The 25,057-nt window shown below is 35.3% G+C and overlaps 1 protein-coding gene across 1 annotated transcript in view; it reads left to right on the top strand.

The window, feature by feature from the left end:
* Positions 1–25,057, top strand: part of LOC145664855 (pickpocket protein 28-like) — a 102,348-nt gene that overhangs the window by 3,998 nt on the left and 73,293 nt on the right. The window contains exon 2 of the mRNA XM_081731878.1: positions 16,612–16,842. Coding sequence (XP_081588004.1) covers positions 16,628–16,842 — 215 coding nt within the window. The 5' untranslated portion in view covers positions 16,612–16,627. The remainder of the gene's footprint in view (positions 1–16,611; positions 16,843–25,057) is intronic.

The following is a 25,057-nucleotide window of genomic DNA, read 5'->3' on the forward strand; positions in this document are numbered from 1 at the left end:
GCCATTTCCCATTCCCGTTCCTCTTGGATCTGATTATTCACTTCAGAATTTTGTTCTCAAATACTTTCCACCTGCGTTCTTCCCTCAGAGTAAGCGACCACACAGTATGCAACAGGCATGATTATTGGTTTTTATATTTTAAGCTTCAAATTCCTCGACAGAACTCACAGCGACAAAAATTTTGAAGTGAATAATAACACGATTTACCTGCTTTCAATCGATATTTAATTTCTTCGGGATATAGTATTGGTCTGCTGTTACCTAGATATTTAAAAGTAGTATTGAAAGTACCGAAAGTATTGTTTGATATTTTGATGCATCCAGAATTTGCAGCATTACGATCACGGTGAACTTCCATGTATTTAGTTTTCTCTGCATTTACTCCTAAACCCATGTCTCTGAAAGCGTTAAATAAAACGTCAGCATTTCTTTCTATTGTTCTCCTATCATCCCCTATTAGCTTTACATCATCAGCATATCCCATAACCTGGTGAAAACCATTAAGCTCTAGGCCCTAGTTTCTATGTTTGATTTTCCTTATAGCGTACTCCAGAAAAAAAATAAAAGGCTTTAAAACAATGATGACAACTTGTTTCAGGCCTTTCTTGACTTGAAAGCTTGTGGACAAGTATTCATTTTGACATTATCTTAATTGATCTAACTGGTTTTTCGGTATTCCAAATTCTGTAAGAATGTTGTACAACATTTCCCCTCCTAATTGAGTCGTAGGTCTTTCTAAAATCAATAAATATTTGGTTTACCGGGGCATTGTATTCCCATTTCTTTTCGGCAAATATTGAGTCGATAGATGGCCGCTTTAACATAAATTCGCACTGATAATCTCCGTTAATTTCAACTGCATATGGGGTCTATATCTTCCTAACAGAATGTTTGGGAGGATTTTATAAAATGTTGACAGAAGAGAAATCCCTTGATAATTAAAGGACCGTCTGCAATGACAAGGCAAGTGAAGTTGCCTCGATGCCCGAAAAGTAAGGCGTATGGACTTATCTTCCTTTTCCTTGGCTCTAGTGCAGGGATGCAAATAACCACTCGCCCACTCGCCAGGGGCGGAAGTTTCATCAGTGTGGGCGAGTTTTAATATCACTATTATTTATTTCAAAGATAAATAAATGATTTCTATTGTGGGATGTGAGCTAGTACCTTTTTTCTTGGGCTAGTAACATTTTGTTGTTTATTTGCGTACCCGAAACGTAAGTTGTGGGGAAAGCAGAATTCATTGGTATCGAGTCTATGTTTCCTGATTAGGATAACTGAGGAAGCCACTGTCTGCGGGTAGTGAAGCACGCATTGGTAGATGCGAGGAGAGCGATGTGCCGTAGATATTTTTGGAAGAGGGGGACGACATACCTCAGCGTTCCTCCTCACTTTTACCCCTACTGGTACATACATACATATCTTTATATCTTGTGAATATTATACTTGAATAAAAATTAAACTTGAAATGTTAATCATAATCTAGGGTTACATCCAATCTTGGCTAAGTTACTCGTAAAAATGTAACACGTTACAAGTTACTTGACTTTCCCTTAATCCTTTTGGAATTTCCACATTTTTCAGGTAAATTTTAGACTTTCACTCAAACAGCCTTACTTACTATTTATCGTACAATAATGTTTCATATTTCGTTTCTTTATTTCTTAGATAGGGCATCCTTTCCAACGGTACCACTTGCTTGTCCGTATTGTACACCAGAAACGGGAAAATCGGTGAAAACCGGGAGTTTTAACAAAATAAAAATTTTTGCGACCCTCTGACTACGACCCGCTCGGGAGAGTAATACTCCCGGAAGTACGTTTTTCCGCGCGATACTCTAGCCAGCTGTTTTACGCGCTATCCTAGCCAGTTGTTTTAAGTTGGTAACAAAATTTATATCATGAAGTACAAGGGGAACAAAATGAGCCCTATATCATGGAGTACAAGGGCATAAGTACTACAACTACTTATCTGCACAAAAGTAAATAAATCACTTTTTTAAGTATTATTTTCATATTATTTTAATTTAATAAGTGTTATAAAACGTTAAAAAAATGTAAAAAAAAAAAAAAAACTTTCCTCGGGCCGGGTTTGAACTCACGCCAAAAGAGAATTTTATTACTAGCATATAGCGCTAGCCCACTCGGCCACGAAGGCCGAGAGCGGCAATTGTTTGATTTCTGCTATTTTAATGCAACGTGGCAAGAAGTGGATAACGCCAACCAATCAGAACTGTGTTTCTCGTTTCTACTTCCGGGAGCATTACTCTCCCGAGTTAGTCCTCTCTGACTCGGACCTCGCTTCCGTAGGGATCTGAAAATCTCTTGAAAAATACGTAGTTATGTACACAATGCGTGTACATAATTTCAATCTTGTACCTTGTAAACAAAGAACGAAATAAATTTTTGAAAGTCTAAAGGTGATTCATTTTATATATAGGATATACCGGTATATATTTTCTTGAGGCTGTGCCCATCTTCCAAAAACAGCAAGTGGCAGTAAAGATCTTATCTATTTCTCTGTGTGTTGATGTAACGAAAAGAAAGTAACGCAAACTAGTTACAATACTTAAAGATTTGTTACGCGTTACCGTTACAATTACTTTGGAAAAATGTAACACATTACTAGAAAACGTTTCTTGAAAAGTAACTCGTTACTTCCGTTACCTTACTTCCCAAGACTATTTTCATCTTATTCAACACACTGTATATTGTCCTGTTGTTAATATCATGTGATGGAAAGCTTAAATAGGGCATTCTTCAGTCTCAGTTTTATCACAACAGATGGCGTGGTGGTTGTACACCATCCATTTTTAGGTACAAATAAAAATCGTTTTTGTCGCATAAGGATTTACGTTAATTCAATCAGGCTTGTCAACCATGCAATAATTTATCGTGATATACGATAATTTAAGTCTTAATACGATATACGATAACGCTCTTGTGATAATAGGTGTATACACGATAATTTTAGAACGCATGCTTTTTTCAGTATTAAATATGCAAATAAATTCTATAGAGCGTCCCACCCTTAGATTGCAGTACAGGATTAAATGGCCATGCTTTTCCTTATGCCCATTGTTGCCAAACTTAGCCTGAATTTTAGAAATAGTTTCTTTTACTAGGTATGAATAAATTATTGTAGAACATCGTATTCTCTATCAAATAATCTGTTTTTCTCACATCAAGAAGAATGTTCAAGTATTGAAATAAATTGAAAGAGTGAAATCTTGCTAATGGCAAATTCTAACGTCGCGTTAAATATATCACGTCATAAGTTCGGAACTCTAAGAGATACAACGTTGAAACTTATACAGCTATTAACACCATATTTGGTGCCAATGTTGGAAAAGTTTGCATTCAAAAAAACTTCTTAAATTTTAAAATAAAAAATAAAATGTAAGAGAAAGTGTATATACTATTGCGATGCAATATCTAAAAAGTTGACTAGTGAGAAACTTTTTTATTTTTCAGCTTAGATGGGGGTGCAAAGCGAGAAAAATATTAAGAAAGGATTGAAGTTATTTTTAAAACAAATTGCAGGTCGATATCCTTTTTTATTTAGATTTTATGACTTTTAGTGTTAAGAGTCACTTTCCGAAGCGCGCGCATCTGACCACAAGAAAAGCAGTGATAAATCTTGCAGATGCTATTTTCCTTATAATGTTTGTTTTAAAGTTACTGATGTAGAGTATTGTGCTATACCGATGAGTGTTTACTGTTGATGCTTTGCGAGAACGAATCTACTGCTTAACGGAAGCATATTCGCAAAATCGAATCCTGGACCTCACCTACGATAAACATTGCGTCAACTCCACTCAATCTTACGTTCCACTACTTACTTCGCTTGTTTTCCTTAAGTTCTACGCACGCAAGCACGCACACACACAGACACACACAGACAAACACACACACACACAAATATATATATATATATATATATATATATATATATAGATAGATAGATAGATAGATAGATAGATAGATAGATAGATAGATAGATAGATAGATAGATAATGACAAATATCTATTAATAATAAATCCTTTCATTCCTGGTGATAAAAATGTATTAGTTTATGTGATTGATTCATTTATGGTTCGCATGTAGTCCTTAATGCTGTTTTAGATGCTGACAATTTTGACAATAAAAGTTGGTTTCGTTTGCAATTCCACTTCTCTTATTTACTTTGAATACACAGATGAAAATGACAAATGCGTTCATAACAAATAACTTTATGAGCTCACAAAGCAGAATGAAAGGCCTCTTTATTCTCCCCCCCCCCATGCTTCTTTAGGAAGCAGATTTTTATAATTCTGTTTGGTTTTGTTTCCTCGCCCAATGATTTGTATCTTGTTGGCTGTCACTATACGTGACTTAAAGTCTCAACTTTCGCGTTTGTTTAGAACGGATATAATGGGCTTTATTTTCATTCTTCTCCTGTTTCCAGACTGATATTGTGTGTCTGAGGTGTCAGAAGTGAGTATAGAAACTAGGGAGGTTCAGTTCCTATTCACCATTGCATTTGTCATCATCATATTTTATTGGCAGACCACTTGCTGCAACTCAGAAGCTTCCATGATCCACGGTCTTCGGTTAACTTCTTCGTCTTCACGCATGATTTTTCTATTTTGATATCGTCCAGTAATTGTAGTCTCTTTTCGTCCCCTCCCTCTTTTTCCTGTCACCATACCCTCTAGCACGTCCTTCATGATACAGTCTTAAACATCGGAAGAGGGGAGAAGCCGCCTTTACAATATACTTTATGATGTAACTTGTTTGACAAACGGAATTGGATTAGCGGATATTTTGCGTACACAGACGAATGAGCGTTCTCGTACGTCACATTTTCTCGTCACTTATCACTATCACCCTACTCCAGTTTTCACTCTTATCCAACTTCAGTAGGAGTATCTTACCCATTGCTATTCCTTAGTTTGCCGCACAATCGGTGCAGGAAATTTGTGTTTAGAACTGTTTAGCCTTCCATTTATTTCAATCATATGTTTTCTATTAGTTTCATATGTTCTCTTGATTTCGTATTGCTTCCATCAAAATTTTATTGCAACGATTTATAAACCATCATTAAAAAAAAAAAAAAACTTCTAACACACAATTGTAGACTGTTATTTCGTACCCTCCAATTCGCCGTTCTAAATGAATTTGCGCGATTGGAATGACAAAAGAGTTGAAAATATATGAATTTAAGAAGGATTTATTTACAGACTCATCACTCTTTCTGTCTTTCTTGTTTTTTCTTCGAAAGAAAACATACGGCGGAAGAAATGTGACAACAGCGCGCTCCACTTACTCTGTACTGCAATCTAAGAGTGGGACGCTCTATAGATATGCATTAAATAATTATAAAATACACACACTTGGAATTTTAACAGTCACTCGAGCTAAAATAAATCAATAACGATTTGAGAATTGGCAAATGAAAACCATACATCTGTTCCTTAAGTTCAATTAAGTTTATAATTGGGTAGAAGCAATGTTGTTTTCAGAGTAATTAGTGTTAACAAGAATTTTTTAAAGAAATGATAAGGACAGTGACACTGATTTTGAGTTCAAAACTGAAGATTACTAGATAAGTTTATTATATACTAGTTGAATATACCCATGCTTCGCACGGGGGCTGTATTTGGAAGTCAGCGCCTGTGGGAGTATCACCATTGATCTCAGCGACCGCGAAAACTATGGATTTGATATTAATATCGGTCATTTTGGGCTATTTTTTTTCACATGTCTCGGTATCCCCCTCCCCCGCTGACTTCCGGCCCGCATTCAATTGAGGCCTATTCCGGAAGAAGAGCACATAGACCATTTTCGTGAATGGAGGAAAAGAACCTTAAAGATTTTATGAGAGTATATAACAATAACATAAGCTTGCAAATACCTATTACATGTTTTTTTTTATTATAAAAGATCTATTTTAACTAATGCATAGCTTGTATTAAATGAAAAAATGTATACTATTTAATATATTTATAAATATATTTGTATAAAATGTTACGTGCCCTTTCTTCGAAAATCCTTGTTGATTGAAGAAATTGCAAACTATTAATGCATCAGAATAATATCTTTATTCTAAATAAAATAAGTTATTACTCATGGTAATAAATGCGTTATGGATTCGTACTCATTCAATATAAATTAAATTCAGTCGCTGTCTTCAGCTGACAAGAACTTCATTAAGAACCGAACATCTTTCTGTTTCTGTTCGCTAACTTCAATAAAAGGGATCGGCTTAGGGTAAATATCTGTCAATTTCTGACATACCACAGTAACCATTCCACCATCCTTAACACAATTAGGGATGCGCACGAGACAGGATTTTCCTGACAAAATTCGAGTCGAGACACGGCTCTTCCAATAGAGAAATATACATTTTTCGAGTCGAGCCATCACTTTTACAGCACATTTTCGAGACGAGACAGCCATAAATCTTGTCTCGTGCGCATTACACAATACAGCCATGTATAGGGCCGTGGTTTCTTTTGCTCACGAGCAAATTTTGTTTTCTTCATTTACTTATGCACGATGCCAGCAACGACTTTTGAAGAGATGTTTCTTTGCTACTAAAAAAGGAATCATACAAAATGCACTGAGTTTGAAGGGGAAATTTCTCATAGCACTTCTTTTTACAACACTGAGTGACCAAGGACAACAGTTTAACTGGTACTTCATTTTTATTTGAATTGAAGTATTTTTCACCACGAACCCTTTTAGTTTTTGTTATTCTTCACGTTTCAAATTCGTGTTACTATAAACTATTCTTCTTATATACAGGCTTATTTTCAGTCTCCATTTTAAACTATTTCAAGATTTGTAGGTTAATAATATTGCAAAGGAGCACAGCAATAAAAGCTGCTAGAGTCTGAATGTCAGCTGTGCAAATGTTTACAAAAACAATATTGCCACGCTGCCAAAAATAAAGATATCGAGATGAAATTTTCACAGCACTACAATATAACATGGCGGTTCGTCTTAAATGATTTCCGGAAAAAGGGCACACAGGCCTATGTGTCCTTCTTCCGGAATAGGTCTCAATTGTAACTAAATTTGCAAGTCATCGCTGATGGAAGTGTCACCATTGATTTCAGCGACCACGAAAACTATGGATTTGACACTAATATCGGTCATTTTGGATTACTTTTATATGTCTAGGTATCTCACCCCTCCCGGTGACCCCCGTCCCGGAGCCGAATAGCGTAAATTTGGAAGTTAACGCGATCGGAGTTTGACCATTGATTTCAGCAACCGCGAAAACTATGAATTCGACACTAATATTGGTCATTTTCTACTACTTTTACGTGTCCCGCCAAACGCCCCCCTGAGACCCCCTGGTTCGAATTTTGACAAAAAAGTTTAACTTTGGTCTAGAGCCTGGACCAAGGTATTCGTCACTAAAATTTGGTTACTCTCGGTCAATTTGTCTTGTTCCCAAGCCGGTTCCGTAAACACCACCCTGAGACCCCCTGGTTCGAAATTTGAAAAAAGGGCTTCGTCTTGATCTGGGGCCCGGGCCAAGGTACACTTGACCAAAATTTGGTAACTCTCGCTCCACTCGTCTGGTCCTCAGGCCGCACACAGACAGACAGACAAACACACAAACTCTTTATTTTATTTATATTAGAAGATTATATTATGCTATTAGCAGTAGTAGTAGTATACTTGTTTGTTATCACGTGTATAACGAATATACAATATTTTTTTTTGTAACATACGACAATTTTAAAGATGATGTTGAAAAGTAATCATAAAGAATATGATCAACTTGGCGATGGGTCTGTATCAGTTGATAATATTGAAAATATGTGATGATTGAGTCTGTGATTATCATCAGTCGATATTACTGTCAAGGATGTTATAAATAGAGGATCTGCCCATATGTATCTTCATCCTATTAAATCGATGAAGCCAAAAAACAACCGAGCATAGACGCGTCTGATTGGCTACTCTCGTTTTCGCCATCGTCTGATTGGCTACTTTCGTTTCCGCCATGATTGTTGGCTCAAAACATTGCGATCCTATTGGGCGGAGTGGGCAGAGTAGAGATGGTGAAACTGACGTATGGCTTCAAGATTTTGTTGCAAGGGCAGATCCTCTATTTTATAAGATCCTTGATTACTGTAGTGTTGATTAAGGTTTTAATTCCAGACTAGAACATTAATATAAATAACAACAGATATCATCTCCAATAGAAATTCCTTTTATTTAAGAGTATAACTCTATAATGATAAGAACTCCTCCGTGGCTAAATGGTTAGCGTACGCGCCTTTGGCATAGGAGACCCGGGTTCGATTCCTGGCGGGAACTTATGTGGTTCGGGTTTCACGTTAATTAGTAGGTCCCGTCTCATGTAGCCTCGCTGCTGAAAGGGACGTTAAACTCTAAATCATCTCAACTCTATAATGACAATGACCAAAAGCAATTTTTCATCTTGTAACTAATCAACACTAATATCGACCGATGATAATCACAGACTCAAACTCTATCAATATTTTCAATATTGTTATCAGCTGATACAGACGCATTGCCAAGTTGACCATATTCTTTATATTTACTTTTCGACAGAACGACCATTTCGTTCTGTGACGTTGGCAACTCTGATTGATATCATTTTGCACAACTCATGAGATTTTTCGATGGTATAATATATCTTGCTTCATATGTCTCTGTTATGTCTCATCTCTTCGCAAATTTCTTTCAGTTGAACGGTAACAACATTGTAGAATTTTGGAATGAAATTTATGTACAAAATGTAAAGCAGATCTGAACATTCCACATGTATGTATTTAAATAATGGAGTGTTTAGTTTCACGTGTAACCACAGAAAAGGCTTAACTTTATAATTATTTCTGCTATTGTGTCTTTCTTTTGTGCTTCTCTCATGTCACGAGTTACGTGTTGTTATTGATTGCTCTTTACGTATGTGCACATTCACGCATCATTAAGAGAATTTAACAAGATTAGAACGCGCCTCTTTCAACCAGGAATGAGAATTATCAAGGGGGCAGATCCAGAAAGCTGGTGATGACTATGGCATAATGTCAAGTAGAGAGGGCGTGTTCGTGCGACCTAACTGAGCTTTGGATGTCACGCAAAATATTACCATGTTGAAAACAAAAATGAAGAAAAAACTCAAGGGAAAGATCTGCATATACACATATGTGTGTGTATGTGTGGACAAAGTGCGATATGCAACTGTGGTCTGCGAAAGGTGAGATGATTTAGCATTACACCGAAGCACTGCTAAAGGAAAATATAATCTTCAAAAAAGGCCTTAATCAGAATTGTAAGTATTGTTTTTAAATTATATTTATATTTTATGCTATATTTTATTGTACAGGGTGTTCCAGTCGTAAGAGGTCCCGAGAAAAGTGTTATAAAAATCTTAATAAAAGTGGGTATGAAACCAAATTTGTATATGGGCGTGATCGTCTAGATTTCACGGCGGATGTTCTCACATAACTCGTCTACATGGCAGCATTGTACATCTGCGAAATGTGACAACAATAAGATTCCGCGAGCTATATATGTGTTTCGTATTTCAGTGTAGTCTTGCGTACTGTTCGTGTATTGATATTCTGTAGAAAAGCGCGTGTTTCTTGTTAAACAGTATTGGATAAGCGGTTCCTTTAAGACATATTAGGAAATGTGAACTCACAAAACATACGTTTATGGAGTACTGCCAACCAGTACGCAGTCGTTGAGGAACCCTTCATTCACAGAAGGTAGGCGTGTTCTGTGCATAATCACAGCAGTACGTCATCAGGCCTTTTTTTTTTTTTTTTTTTTTACACTACTGTCACTGGTGAAGTGTATCAGGTATTGTTCCATGAATTTGTGAACCAGTTGGATGACGAGGAACTGACACTTGGCTGGCACCAGCAAGATGGGGCAACATGCCACACGTTTAAAGCAAGTATGTCTGCGGTGCAATCGTTTTCCCCTGATAGAGTGATTTACAAAGGATTATGACCTCAAAGGTCACATGACTTTACGCCTGACTTTTTTTTTTTTTTTGTAGGGTCACCTTAAAGGTAATGTGTACAAGAACAAACCACGCACCATCGATGAGTTACGTGAGAACAATTACCGTGAAATCCAGGCAGTCACGCCCAATACTCTGGCAGCAACACTTACGATTACGAACATGCAGTGCCGTGTTGAACTGTGTATACTGGTAGAAGGAAGCCACTTGCAGCACCCCCTGTAATATACCTTCATTTCTCAACCATAAAGGAATATTATCTACAAATTTGGTTTAATACCCACTTTTATTAAGATTTTTATAACATTTTCCCCTGTTCCTCTTACGAGTGGAACACCCTGTATTTTGACAATATTTAGTTGAGAAAAACAACAACAAAATCAAGTGATTTTATGTTTACCTCTTCTTTTTTAAAAATATAAAATAAATGTAATATAGTTTAAAATATTTAATGAAAAATAATAATTACAAAAATAAATAAAATATAAAAAAGGTAACAACCCTAATAGCTCAGACAGCAGGCCAACGCCCTAGCAGCACAAGACGTGCTAGGCATGTACCATTTAGGTGTCCCAGATACCTTTTAGGTACCCGACACTTGGCACATATAATATCCATGTGCTAAGTATGTACATTTGAGGTACTTGTTACATCTAATTGATATTTGCAACTATGTACCACAAATATATATAGCATTTATATACCTGGCTCAGTTTCGCACTCTAACAGTCATTTGTTTTGTGTCGTCACTTGGGACATATATCTGTCATGTTCTAGGTACGTCCTTTAGGTACATACTGTTTCAGATATCCTAACAGCACAAGATGTACTAGACATGGCCATTTAGGCGTTCTAAATTCATCTCCCACAATTGATGCATTTGTTGCTTCTTTTTCTAAGCGATTGTGTACTAGAAGCAACAAAGGCATCAACTTTATTAGATGGCAACTGTCGCGATCATTTGAAAGTGAATATGGAAGAATCATGAAATAAAGTAAATAGACACTCGTCATTTTGTTATAAAATTACATGACGAGCAGATTTTATCTGATCCCAAACGGCTATCGTCGAATATACGTGGTTAAAAGAGCACTCTGATTAGCCAAATTCAAAAGCCTTCAATAATTTATCTCTCTACAAGCGACCTTCTCTTCATCGCCTCCGTGGCCAAGTCGGAAGAGCACGCGGCTACTAATCCAAAGGTTGGTGGTTTAGCACCCACACTGGGGTACATTTCTTTTACTTGTTTAAAGTGTTGTTTAGACTCACCTTAATGTAAAAACATTACGCATATAGGCGATTTAACATATTTTGGGGGAGTAAACTTCTGGTTCATTGACGCTTACGGCATAGGGAACATACCTAGAACATACTAGGCACGTTCCCCGGATACATGTCAGGCATGTGCCTAGAGGCGGACATAGACTGTGACTACCACTTGCTATCGATGTGATTTCTTTCAGAGGTAAATAAGACACATACTGGACACATTCCCATGTACCTGAGGGAACATGATAGGCATATGCCTGCTATGTAATTGTCCTGTTAGGGTATCAGACCTCCTGGATATGAATAAGAATACTCCTCGTCAAATAAGAACGGAAAATTTAAAGGAACTGAAGTTTTGAGTACGTTTAGTACCCCCGCTAGAGAAAGGGAGCCAAATTTTCTGCAGAACATCATTACAGAGAATGAAACATAGGTTTTCCAATAGGATTCAGAGACCCAGTGTCAAATACTAATTGGAAGAATTATGGTTCATCATCATCATCTTCTTCTCTATAATAATAATAATAATAATAATAATAATAATAATAATAATAATAATAATAATAATATTAATAATAATAATAATAATAATAATAATAATAATAATAATAATAATAATAATAAATAATAATAATAATAATAATAATAATAATATATTTATCCCATCAATAGAGGATATTACAAATATTATCATTACATTGGCGGGCTTATCTTGACGGGGCTGAATCTGTGAGCCATTAATATTTTCTTTTTAAAAACGTTTTCTATTTAGCTATTTTTTTTTCTAATCAAATAGGCACTTATCACATAAAATTAACCATTCCCATGTTAACATATGTACTGATATCGGTGATTCTCCTACATTGTGATTCTCAATGCTGACTCGTATGTCTTACTTGCTCGGAGTTGGAGTTTGGAAAGTACAAGCACCGTTACGATGATTAGGATGCCATGTTCAAGCTTCGCTCAAGAATGTAGCTCTTGCGCTTCTACAGTTGAAATAGCGTTACAAAAGCTAACAATGTCCTTCATCTTCTTATCTTCCAAACATACATCATCAGAATAGAGTTTTCGAAACTAACTTCGTATTATATATTCGCTTTCACTGTTCACAGTTCATTGATATCTCGAGCGGTTAGGCGCTTGTTTTGCGAAAACTCTATTTTGACATCCTATCTTTGAGCCTGAAAATAGACAAAAGTACAGAGATATTTTTTATGGTCTATAACGCTAGGAAGTGCAGGACATAAGATTTCGAATTGTATATAACATACTAGTATACAGACAGTATCTTTTATGGCCGCAAGAATGTGCCAAAGGAAAGTACCCGAAATCTTACATCAATTTTTCTACAACTCAATACATGGCAATTGCCTATTAGTTATGCAAATCATGAAAAGATCATATACTTTGGAAGCCTCCAAGAAAATGGTTATTTATTTTGAGTTGCACGAGTCATGCTGTATTTAGTCACGAGCCGTCACTGTATCATTCTTAAGTTGTTGGTAAGTTTTCGTTGGCTTCTCGGTATTTTCTGGAGTGCGTTACCCACTGGCGCAAATCCCGGGGGGATGAGTGGGACATGTCCCCCCAATCTTGGAACTGGGGGAACTGTCCCTCCCAATAATCCGATTTGATTTTTTTTTTTTGAAGAGAAAGGTGATGATTTGTGTCTGATTGCCACAAAGGAAAGTGAGATGAAATTAGTGTCCCCCCAAGAATAAGCCTCAAATCTGTCCGCCTCTCAGTGTTGAAGATAATTCTGCTCTCCTGATCCACCGCAGCATTGTTTTTCAACTTCATAAATATTTTGAACATCGCTTATATTAAGCCACGTTTCCACTTTACATGAATCTTGTAGCTGTCATAAAAAAAGACCTTGCTACCCGATCTTTCTATCTACTGTTTAGATTTTACAACTTCTTGTAAGCAAGAAAGGTATCACCACCCATGCAGCACTGCAGTCTAGTGGACAAACAATTAACCTCCTCATTTAAAACGTGTATTTTGGCGCACTCCCCCTCCCTGTCCAAAAGAATCCGTTGTTTCGGAAGCGGTAAAACTGGTTTTTCCTTTATGTCAGCGGGAGGGCGATAGCGGGTAGCAAGCAAGACGTCCCAGAAAGTTGGACACTGTTCGACTCCTTGCAAGATGGAAAAAAATGTTTTATGACCTTTCAAGACTATGTGTACACGGTGAAATATGGTAGGGTTTCAAGATTTTTTTTTTTATGACAGCTACAAGTTCTAACGTGGCAACCCATCTTTATATATATATATGCCTACATTGCAGTCTTACCCGTCCCCCAATCTTGAAGACAGATTTGCGCCGCTGGCCTTACCTTTCCGCTGACCAATCATTTGGCAATATTGACATAGTCCTTCTGGTTAGTCTAGTCTTTACGCGTGCTTTTAGTAGAACATTCAATTCCAGGTGGGAAAGAAAGACTTAAAATTTGAAAACATTATATGGTTCAGTTTTTAAGTAGTATTGTATAGAGAAGACGAAAAATGTATTATTTCATCTCGAAAACGTTTTTGACAAGACAAACGTTTTCAAATTTGAGACGAGATGAGAAATACCTTGAATCTCGTGGATAACACTACTTTACCCAAGACTTAGGACTTGGTTTATTGTAGTAGTATAAAAATTAAAAATTGATAAAAGATTGTACGAACACAAGAAAGAGCATTTATGAACGTTTAAAGATATAAAAGTGATTACATAGTATATTCTAATAATAAATATGGTTTACATGTTTTTATATTATACCCTTTTTGTGAACTTCCCGAGATATGAAAGGACTCTAATAACTTCTAGATGAAACAAAGAAAAAACGTCAGTTCTCGGGCACCCATGACTATTGTTATGAGGTAATAACTAAAATTCTCATTGACTCTCAAACTTTAATTTTTTTTTTCAATTTATGCTTTGAAACTTGTACTATTGTTTTTTTTTTTTTTGTAAATATATGAATTTTCTTCCACATTATAAAATGTAAAATGTAAAATTCAGCGTTTCCCAACCTTTTTGAAGGTGCGGCACACTACAGTTGTAACTTGAATTCTCGCGGCACACCCATATATATATATATATATATATATATATATATATATATATATATATATATATATATATATATATATATATATATATATATATATATATATATATATATATATATATATATATATAATTATTACTATTAATATTTGTAAATATAAAATACCGTGGTATTTTTATGTGATTACTGATTTCCTTCTTACACAGAAAAGGAAAGCTCGATCACTGATTTTGCCCCGTGGTAAATCATTATGCTTATTTTTCATTCTAATTTTAAAATAGAAAACAATTGTAATGAAATGTAGGACTCGGGTTTTTAAAAATCCACTTTCTCTTTCGAAAACTGTATCTAACCTTTCACTAAAAGGGAAGATCAGTAAATAACGAACAAATAAACAAAGCTCCTATACTTTTAAAACACAAATGTACGTAATTTATATGCATGTTTGTTTTGTTGAATTTATTGAATGATATGTTAAAATTTCAAGTTACGAAATAGTCTGCAACAATAAAGAAGCAATAATGGTCATGACAATGATAAATACGTTTTTTAACATTAAAAATGTACAGAAAAGTAACACAGTATGAAACTTAAAATTGTAGATTTGTAGTAGAGTATAGGTTCATAGTAATGTGAAATGCAAATATACATTTTCCCCTATATCTTGGAATTTGGTTCCTATAGAATTAATAATTTGTTTCGATTTCCTCGCGGCACACCAGCGGCCCATTCGGGCACACCAGTTTGCCGCGGCACACCGGTTGGGAAACGCTGGTATATTTAGTTATAGGGCAACAAGTTTAATAGTCCGTACCTTATGATAACAAATGTTGTGGCCAGACTTGTTTAAACTTGTTTTATTTATGCAGTTAAAGATATATAAGTATGGAAGCCGTAGTTGATTGAAATGTATTTTTAATTTCTGCGAAATGAATGATAAGTATTAAGAAATACAGACTTTTAAAGCAACAAAAATAGTTTAATTTACTGAAATAATTATCGTAGTAAGTTTTTGGTGGTTATTAAAGTAATTTTAAACGAACTGGGACTGCAATATTTAATTATGTATATGTAGGTTACAAGTGGTAGAGAGGTTTCAGATGGATTCTTGTGACACTCAGTCTTATAGTAATTGCTCCGATACCTACTGATGACCAGGGGCAGATCCCCCCCAGAAGAGGAAACTTTTTATTTTATATATAAATAAAATATATAGTTTATTTTTTGACGCTCTTAAAAGTAGCTCTAAGTAGCAGTATTACAACCCACCGCCCCCCCAGAAGTCCGTCCTGGATCCACCCCTGCTGATGACAGACACAGACAGACAAATCCTCTACAAGGTTTTCCATAGTTATATTATAACAGATTGAAAGTTGAATCAAGAAGTATTGTCACGTGTACACCCAGTGAAGGAGTTTGGTTTGTATGGCATAATATCTTCTCAACTAATATTGAAACTGGAAGTGGTAGTACATTTTCTACTTCCGATTTTAGTAGAGAGATTAGAGAGATTTTTGCTCTATAATGATCAACGTTAAAACCGGAAATGGTTGACTGCTACCACTTCCGGTGTATTTGATCACCACCTTGATTCGTAACTTTTTATTGTCAACGTATGGCCAAAATTTATGCTGTAAAATTTATCTATGCTAAATTTATCCAAGTAGTTCTTGAGACCTTTTTGTAATCTGGATGGATTGACACAGACCAATAGACAGGATAAATATTAGGGATGGCCAATTCCGGAATTTTTACTTTCTGGAATCCGAAAAGTAAAATTGGAAAATTTCCGGAATTGAGAAAAAATCCGGAATTTTCCCTAATACCGGAATTTTCCCAAATTCCGGAAAATTTCGGCCATCTCTAGTAAATATATAAGGAAGTTTTGGTAAACCGAATTTCATAAAAAGAAGATCGACCAATCCTCGTCAATTACGGTCTTTTGTGTGCAGTATATTTTTAATAAACGTAGTATAATAAACGTTATTGAACGATTACAAAAGCAGTATTCAGTAGTTCTAGATGGTTTGAGTAGAAATTTAATAGCATGTGTATACTTGTGCTCATTATACATATAACGAGAACGGCATTTGCATGAACGACAAACTACGTAAACACGCAGAGGGTTATCTACTGTATCTACTCACGCGCTCTGATCGCAAGATATGACAATATACTTGACTAGTAGCATCGGATGTCACAACAGCTATATTTGCGACAGTATCTTGCTACAACACATACTGTTTCATGAACCTAAAGCCAAAATTTCTTATTTTGCTTCTAGAACGTCGTAAGTTATTATGTTACCGACAAGTGATTCTGCAGTTGTTCGGCTTGAAATTGATGATTTTGATTCACCTGATAAAGAAGTTGTAGTTAGGAAGTCCTTTACCAGAAGACCAACATCCCGAAACCTTTTGTCTTCAGGATGGAAGCACTTCAAAGAGTATTGTGGACACTCCAGCCTGCACGGGTTTCAATATCTAGGAGAAGACAACAGGCCTCTCATTGAAAGGTAAGTTTCATGCTTCTTTTGGTTGAATGACTTATGCAAAGGAAACATTTGTATTTGCTTTATTTATTTTAGCTATTGATCACCCTCTTATTTCTATAGACCAGTGGTTCTCAAACTAATTCCTATCACGACCCCATTTATCACATCCTCTTGCCAGCGATCCCCTTATAATTTCCGGCTTGTAATAAGCTTGTGTGGGATTTTTAATATATCTATTGCGGATATCTCACAATATCCATCTATTTCTATAATAGGAGAATCCATTTCTCGTATCTAGTGGATAGAGTAACTTCCCTAAAAGCGAATTGATTAAAACCAAATTTGGTCAGTCCATTCATATTACAAATATCGAATTCGATCCGTCATACTGTTTCAAAATGGAGGGCGTTTGAAAACTTTAAAACTTCATAACTCTCTTAATTTTGGATCATATGATAAAAAAAAAAAAGTTATTTCTAATCTTGGTTAACAAAAAACTTGGCCAGTTGTTTAAAAAGTTATTGAGTAGACACTATGTTAATTTTCGAGAAGCCACCACTTTGAGTTACTTCCTATTGTTGTGAATTTGGTACATTGTTGTGTATGTGTTCAATATTACCAAAAACTATTAAAAGCAACTTGTTTCCATTTAAAATTTAGGAAACAAATAAAATTCCACACCAAAAATCTACCTTCATTGTGACCAGCTTGTTGGGAAAAAGACTATTCGCTCACATATATATGTATCTCATTAGATTTCAATTTTAAGTATATTTCAATATGCAGGTTTTGTTGCATTTGTATTTTTCTGGTATTTCAATATGCAGTTCTTATTACTTTCATATCCTACCTCTTTCATTTAAATTGATTTTCAAACAACTCTGCACCTGTTGAAAATGTTTAGCAGACCAATTTTTTGTTGTTCTTAACAGTATGTGTAAAAATAAAAATATGCCTGTCAGAATAAAATTCAAAATAATATTTAAAAATATTTTCCGGTATTAGATACTAATCCTATTTATCTCTTCCGTTTATCTTTGCGTCCCCAGGTTGAGAAACCCTGCTGTAGAATACGGTTTCCAATCAGGATTAGGGTTAAGAATTAGATTTCTGGGCTTTCGGCATCTATGGCCGTGTTAGCCAGTCACGTATGAAGAATGACGTTCCTGGGTGATCACACTATCCGTGGAACAGGAAGGAAGAAAAGATTGGGGAAGGAAGGAAGCGGCCTGGGACCTATATAGTATGTACCATCCCGGCATTAGCCTTGTATGAATAAGGGAAATCTCATTCAGGATAGGTGGCCCAAAGATGTTATAAAATAGAGGATCTGCCCATACAATAAAATCGTGAAGCCATACGTCACAGTTTCGCCACACCTACTCTGCCCACTCCGCGCCACTAAGATCGCAATGTTTCGAGCCAACAATCATGGCGGAAACGAGAGTAGCCAATCAGACGTGCCAGCTCAGGCGATGCTCGGTTATTTTTTTTTTTTTTTTTTGGCTTCATTGAGTTCATATGTTGAAGATACGTATGAGCAGATTCTCTATTTTATAACGTCCTTGAGGTGGCCTGAAAAAGCTTTGAAATTTTTTTCGATCGAGTGTCCCCACCGGGAATCGAATCCAGGACTGCTTCCAAAGACAAGAGAGGGTTTCCAATCTGGTAGACCACAAAAAGCAGTACAGAAAAGACACACTAAAATATTGTATCCTACGGACTAAAGGACACGATAAGAAATTCGAAATATATATCCTATTGGAAATCGAATACGCGATCACACATACCAAAAGTACCTATGGTAAATGAATTTCTCAAGATTTGAAAAATGAAATGAACGATTAAATAATGAACTAATCGTCAAGTGAAGCAAATGAATTTTATTTAAAAACTAATATCTTGTGACAATTTCGCCAACTAAACATTTTGCTTCATTACACACTATCACCAGTGTTTCTTTTAGAAAATATGTTCCGGGTGGACATACGAGTATTCGTATTTAGTATTCGGAAGGGCACATATTATTTTCACACGGTGCTATTCTATTTATTATTGCATTATCCTCCGAGGGCATTCTCAGAGCTCCAGGGGTGAGAGCAGTCATCTCTCAAAAAATGTCAGGAAGAAATACTGTCTATCACTATCAGATAGTGTCTGACAAAGCCAAATGTTTAGTTGTCGAAACTATTACAAGATATTAGTTTTACAATAAAATTGCTTTACTTTGCTCCGCGATTAGTTAATTATTTAGTTATAATGCATAATAGGCAAAGCTGATATAATAAATTACCGAAATGAAAGAATTTTGAGATTTACGTCCCACGGTTATGCCCTAAAGCAGGTCGTACCAAGATCTTTTGTTAGAGTGGTCCAAAATTGAACGGGAACAATACTACAACACGCTACGTCCTATTGAAAATGAAGTAAAATCTTTCATTTTAACGTTCAACGGTTATGTCTTTTAGGCGAAGGGAGACAATGATTAAGGCAAGAGTCATTCTATTTCAAATCAACCAATGATGAAAAATTCATGATCTCGGATTTTGATAATTTTTTGTTCATTCAAAGACATGTTTGAGAATAGTCATTTCCCAAAATAAAACTTTTCCGGCCCTTATAGTTAGTTAAAACATGTCTGCTGTGTTGGAGCATAGTTACTCATTGTAGTTCATTATGGCATCGAGTTCCATGGCATCCAGCATTGAATATAGTCTTGGCGTCACATTATTGCAATGAAACTAACAGTATTTATAAAGTCCTGTTAGGGGCCCTTGTTTGTGACCTAGTAAGAATATATTTCAACAATACGAAGCATCATATTGTTTAAATGTATATTGGGGTCCCATGAATGCCGAAATAACACTGACTTTTGCAAAGTCCTCTCAAACAACCGTTAGTCATTTGACAAGTTATTGCAACCCCATAAAGAAATAGAACAGGTCCCCACCCTGGGGACCCATTACCACGCGTAAATGAAGCTGACAGCTTTATGAAGAAAAGCCCCCCTCCCTTCAATCCGAGACTTAAAAAAAGATGAAACTTAGTAAACTCTGTGAGGCTCCTACATGCTACATGGGCGCCCTCCAAGTGAGGCTCCTACCGTGGCCCTATACCCCCCAGTCCGAGACTGGAAAGCGTTCTACCACTGAGCCACAGTGGCCTCCAAAATATATATATTGAGAATAATGGAGTATATATATATATATATATATATATATATATATATATATATATATATATATATATATATATATATATATATATATATTCATAGGGTGTTTCAAAACAACACCGACAACATCTGGGAGGTGATTCCTGACATCAAGATAAGACTAAAAAAAGTATAGACCAACCTAGGTGCACAAATGCTTCTTTATGGAGTTATAGGCTGCCGAAAACATGAAAAAATGAACTTTAAAGGTCCCTAGCTCCAAGACTATGGGACCTACCGAAGTCGGATCAAGACTTTAGTTAGGAACTAATATGTGCGCTATGCAAAAATACGGCTGCAATGAAATTGCGCACACTTTTCCGGTTTTATCAGTTTTATCTGATAAGGCATTGACAAGCTGTCATTATGTACAGGATTGCGCACAGAAAAATTAAGCAATGTTGTCAGATGGAAAATATTTTCTCTTCTGTTATGTAAATCTGTAAGAAAAGAGCAGCGGAATACCCGAACGAAGGGTCGAATAAAATTGCTAGGACTGAGCTAATTTAGAAAATACAGGGGAATTAACACATAAGGATAGAGGAGATATATACTGTATTCGATTAAAAAAAAAAAAACACCAGTGCGTCCGAGAAATATTACAGAGGCTGTTCAGTAAATGATTGAAAGAGAAGTTGAGTTAAGTTATGATGGAGAAAAGTTTCTATTTATAAATGAAGAAGCTAATATTATAGTCCTAAATTGTGCGAGTAACATTAGGTACGAACAATAGTAGAAGTGGGTGCCGATAGAAGGCCGAGTCAGCAAAAAATTATCTTGTTTTCCTAGAAATCGATATCATTTCCTGGAATTGGGAGGCAAGTTTCGACAAGCCTTTAGTTGCTATGTTCATAGCCTTTTACGGGTAGTACAGAAGCGCGTGGGAAAATTTTGGTTTATTTGAACCCCCGTTACCCCCTACTCCTCTTTAGTTGCTATGTTCATAGCCTTTTACGGTTACCACAGAAGCCCCGTGGGAAAATGCTGGTTTGCTGTTGCTATGCTCATAGTCTTGGACACCTGCTAGATGTAGAAACAAGATAAAACATGAATTTTCGTGTTCTTGTCGTTTATTGGTTAATAATTTGAATCCCCAAACCCCTCACCCCTCCTGCGAAGAGCGTAAGCGGAACGTATGTGCTTGTGTAGATCATTCTGTTAGCAGCTGTTGCAAAGGAAGAAACGTCAAAAATTTTAAAGATGTCATCGTCAATGAGTTTATTAGATAAACTTAATAAGCCATCAATGGTACCCTTTACAAAAATGCGAGATTTGGAGATTGGAGTACCATTTCGTATTGTAAACTGTGAGATAATTACAACGGTATATGGTAGGAAGGCCTGTGTGACATTTGAAGGAGGTGAAAAAGTGATTTTACCTGGACGTTGTACTGAAAAATTGGAAGCAGATAATGGTGCATTATTAACGTATTTACAAAGTGGGAATGTCTGTTTAATATATAAAGGAATGAAGATTAATGTATCTGGACGTAACATGCACGATCTTGAATTTACTGAACTGGTTTACTCATCGTAAGTGTATGGTGACATGTACAAACAAGATGAAACATGAATTTTCCTCTTCGCCCCTCCTCTTCATGCATGCGCAGTCATCTGTATGCATAGTGTCGTTATTCTGTACTGACCAGCGACTGGAGTAACATGTCTTTGAGTGCTTGTGCGTCAACTATGGATATCAAAAAAGAGTACTTGTTAAATGTTGAATATGGACTTAATTCAATGAAAACCAAATTAATTTGCATTGGACTGGATAGTGATACATTTGAACCAGTGATTCGTGTTGGCAAAGGACTTGTGTTTGGAGTGGAGTTAAATTTGGCAGAGTGGGAGAAACTTGTACATTTAACCCCATTTGTTACGGACTATTTAAATTCTCAAGTGGAAATTACATTTATAAAATCTCTTGGTCGAAAAAACGAACTGGTGGTACGAAAACTAATGGGTGAAAAATTAGTGATGTTAGAGAAGAAAGGAACACTTCATGCTCCTCGAAACACTGTGTACTTATCTTCAAGTGATTGGCTTTATTTCTTGGAAATATTACCGTGTATTGAACATGCTGTGAAAAACAGTAAAGTTTGTAGTGTTGTGCTACGTGAATATTTTGACTTGTGTACAGATACTATTCGTAATCATGTACAATTACAGTGTCTTACATGCAGAGGACTTGCCGGAATCCATACCTGTGTAGATGAACAGAGTATTATTAATGGTATGAACATCAGTTTTCCAAGTGTCTCTCTTGATAAGAACAGTGATGTGAACATTGATGGTGAACGATTAAAATTGGAAATGAAAGTATTTTGCAAACAAAAACTTATAGATTCAATAATGGCTGATTTATTTGATAGTGTATCGACACAGCCATGGTGGGGGGAAACCGAAACTCAACCTTCGGAGGGTATCAATGAAGTGAACGACTCTTCATAAAGAAGGAGAAATTGATTTGTTTTTTCATGTATACGAAACAACGTAATATCAAATGTAATAAAAATATATATATAGTGGAAAGTGTGTGTTTTGTGTTCGTTTCATACACCTCAATATGTTAGGATTTTAAAATTTTTTATAAGAAAAAAATCCTAACATATTTTTTCCTCGTATATTATAAGTGATACGTATAATAATAATAATAATAATCATAATGAATTCAAATTCTTGAAATGAATGTTAAAATAAAAATTAGTATTTGAAATTATTATTATTATACAACTTTGTCTTAAGTATGATAAGACTTTTTTTAATTTTTAAAAAAGGAACTCAAATAATTAATATTAAAATTTTAAAAACAAAAGTCCTATCATAATAATAATAATAATATTGAATTCACATACTTGATTTAATTTACGAAAGAATAACTGATTAAGTATTTGAATTCATTAATATTATTATGTAGTTATATGATTACATCATTGAATTAAAAATCAGTTTTAGAATCTTTTTTTTTTTAAATCACTATGAAATTCTTTAATTCAATGACTTAAAAATATGTTTTATGATATGTGTATTTAATTACATAACTGATCATAAAACATATTTATTTATTAGGAAACGGAGAAAATAAGAAATAAAACATTTGTTTTCAAAGAGAAAAAATAATACAAATTGTTTATTGCTGATGAAACTATTTACACAATTAAAACGCCGGTAAGTATAGTACATTTTAAAAAGAACGTTAGATTTTGTTTCCATTGTCCATGTGTTGATAACTTTACAACTGCCATATACTGTTCACTGATGATACTACTGCTGTTGATGTTGGTGATGAAACGTAGATACAAGTCAATCTGAACATTGAAGATGATGTCCATACACACGATGACGATCTTTTACTCTCTGAAATGAAAAAAAATTGAAAAACAAACTTAAAATTTATTTTATCTATAATCATGAACAAATAATAATACATACAAACACATTATAATAAAGAAGAAGAAGAAATGGCTACCTGCAATAATATGAAAAGAAAGTAATCAAAACAAACGAAGAAGAAGAATGAAGACATGATTACCTGTAGAAGTAAATACAGCAAACGACGATCATTTTTTTCTGGAGTTGATGAGAAAGTGTAATGAAACTCATTTAAGGACTTTCCTTTAGCTTTGAAGCATAGGAAAAGATATGAATAATGCCCACATAGGGATGATTTCACACTTTGAATTTGTTTATTATTAAATGTATAAGAAGTGGAATTTCTACGTAGAAATTGAATATGATGCATTACATATGGAGGAAATCCAAATGTATCGAAGTAGTGGGCACGGCCATCAGTATGAATATATACGGAAATCCAGTGTGTGCCAAGTTTGTTCGAGGGATCTGTATTTATGATGATAGCTGCAGGTAGTGGAACATGTGCTGGTAATTCATTGGCTGCATATACGCCAACGAAATGATTGTGAAATAAAGAATTTGTTTGCAAAGCATTTAATAAATCTAGTGTAGAGGACATCATGTATAAAAATGCAGACATGTACATATATGATATGATATTTAAATAACGTACCTTTAAAAATCCATGATGATGTTCCTCTGATGATCCACTTCTAAGAGAGATTGGAATTCTCCATACACAATGCAGGAGATAGGTGCTGGTAGAGGCTTCGTAAAATGAACTTCCAGACGAACACACCCATGACGTATAAGATTCCAATGCTGCACAGCGCTGGCTTCTCCATCTTGAGTAATGTCGAAAACAAAGATAGTGTATCCTTGAGGAAAGTCAAGGCGAGGAATATTGTTGCCATGATTGGAAAAGTGAATGCCTGATCCACAGAATAAGGTATGATATGAGGAAACATAGAGGTTGTTTTCGAAAATTGGTTGTAATGGTTTTGAAGGTACAGGTTTTCCATCAATGTATAGAGAGAAGAAATTGATGTCAAAATGTTTGAAATGAAATGGATTTGAAGTTATTGTTCCTGTATAGGCATCATTTTGTGTAAACGCCACAATCACTCGAGTTGGTAATACTCCCATAAATAAATTATCTATTGTTTTTGATTGAAGATCCTTTGGAATGACGAACGACTTCATCTGTACTCTTGTGAGAGGATATTTGGCTGTTGTTGATTGTAGAAGCTTGTTATGTGCTAGTTTTATTGTAGGACTAACATTAATCTTTTTAATATGTAAAGCAGCGTCTAAAATGTTCACTTTAGCCTCAACAGACGCATCACTAGCGATGAGACAAAAGTTTGGCTTTGCAGGAATTAACTTGAGACGTAATTCTACTCCTTGGATTAAAAATTTATCTTGATTAAAAATATCACAATGAAGATGTCCAAGCATGTCGAATTTTGCACTTTTTTTTGTTAATTCATAACGTTGTTGAAATCCTTTATTACCACTAGATGTTGCATCCATATGTCCAGCAGTATCTTGAAACCAGAATGCACATTGAAGATGAGTATTTTTAGCAGAATCATCATAATTTAACAGTTTTTCAATGTATGATCGATATGGATGATTATGAGATGGAAATGAAATCAGTTTGTTATTT

This window comes from Thermobia domestica, chromosome 11, assembly GCF_964235325.1.
Source record: "Thermobia domestica chromosome 11, izTheDome1.hap1.1, whole genome shotgun sequence".
In the NCBI taxonomy this organism is placed as follows: Eukaryota; Metazoa; Arthropoda; class Insecta; order Zygentoma; family Lepismatidae; genus Thermobia; species Thermobia domestica.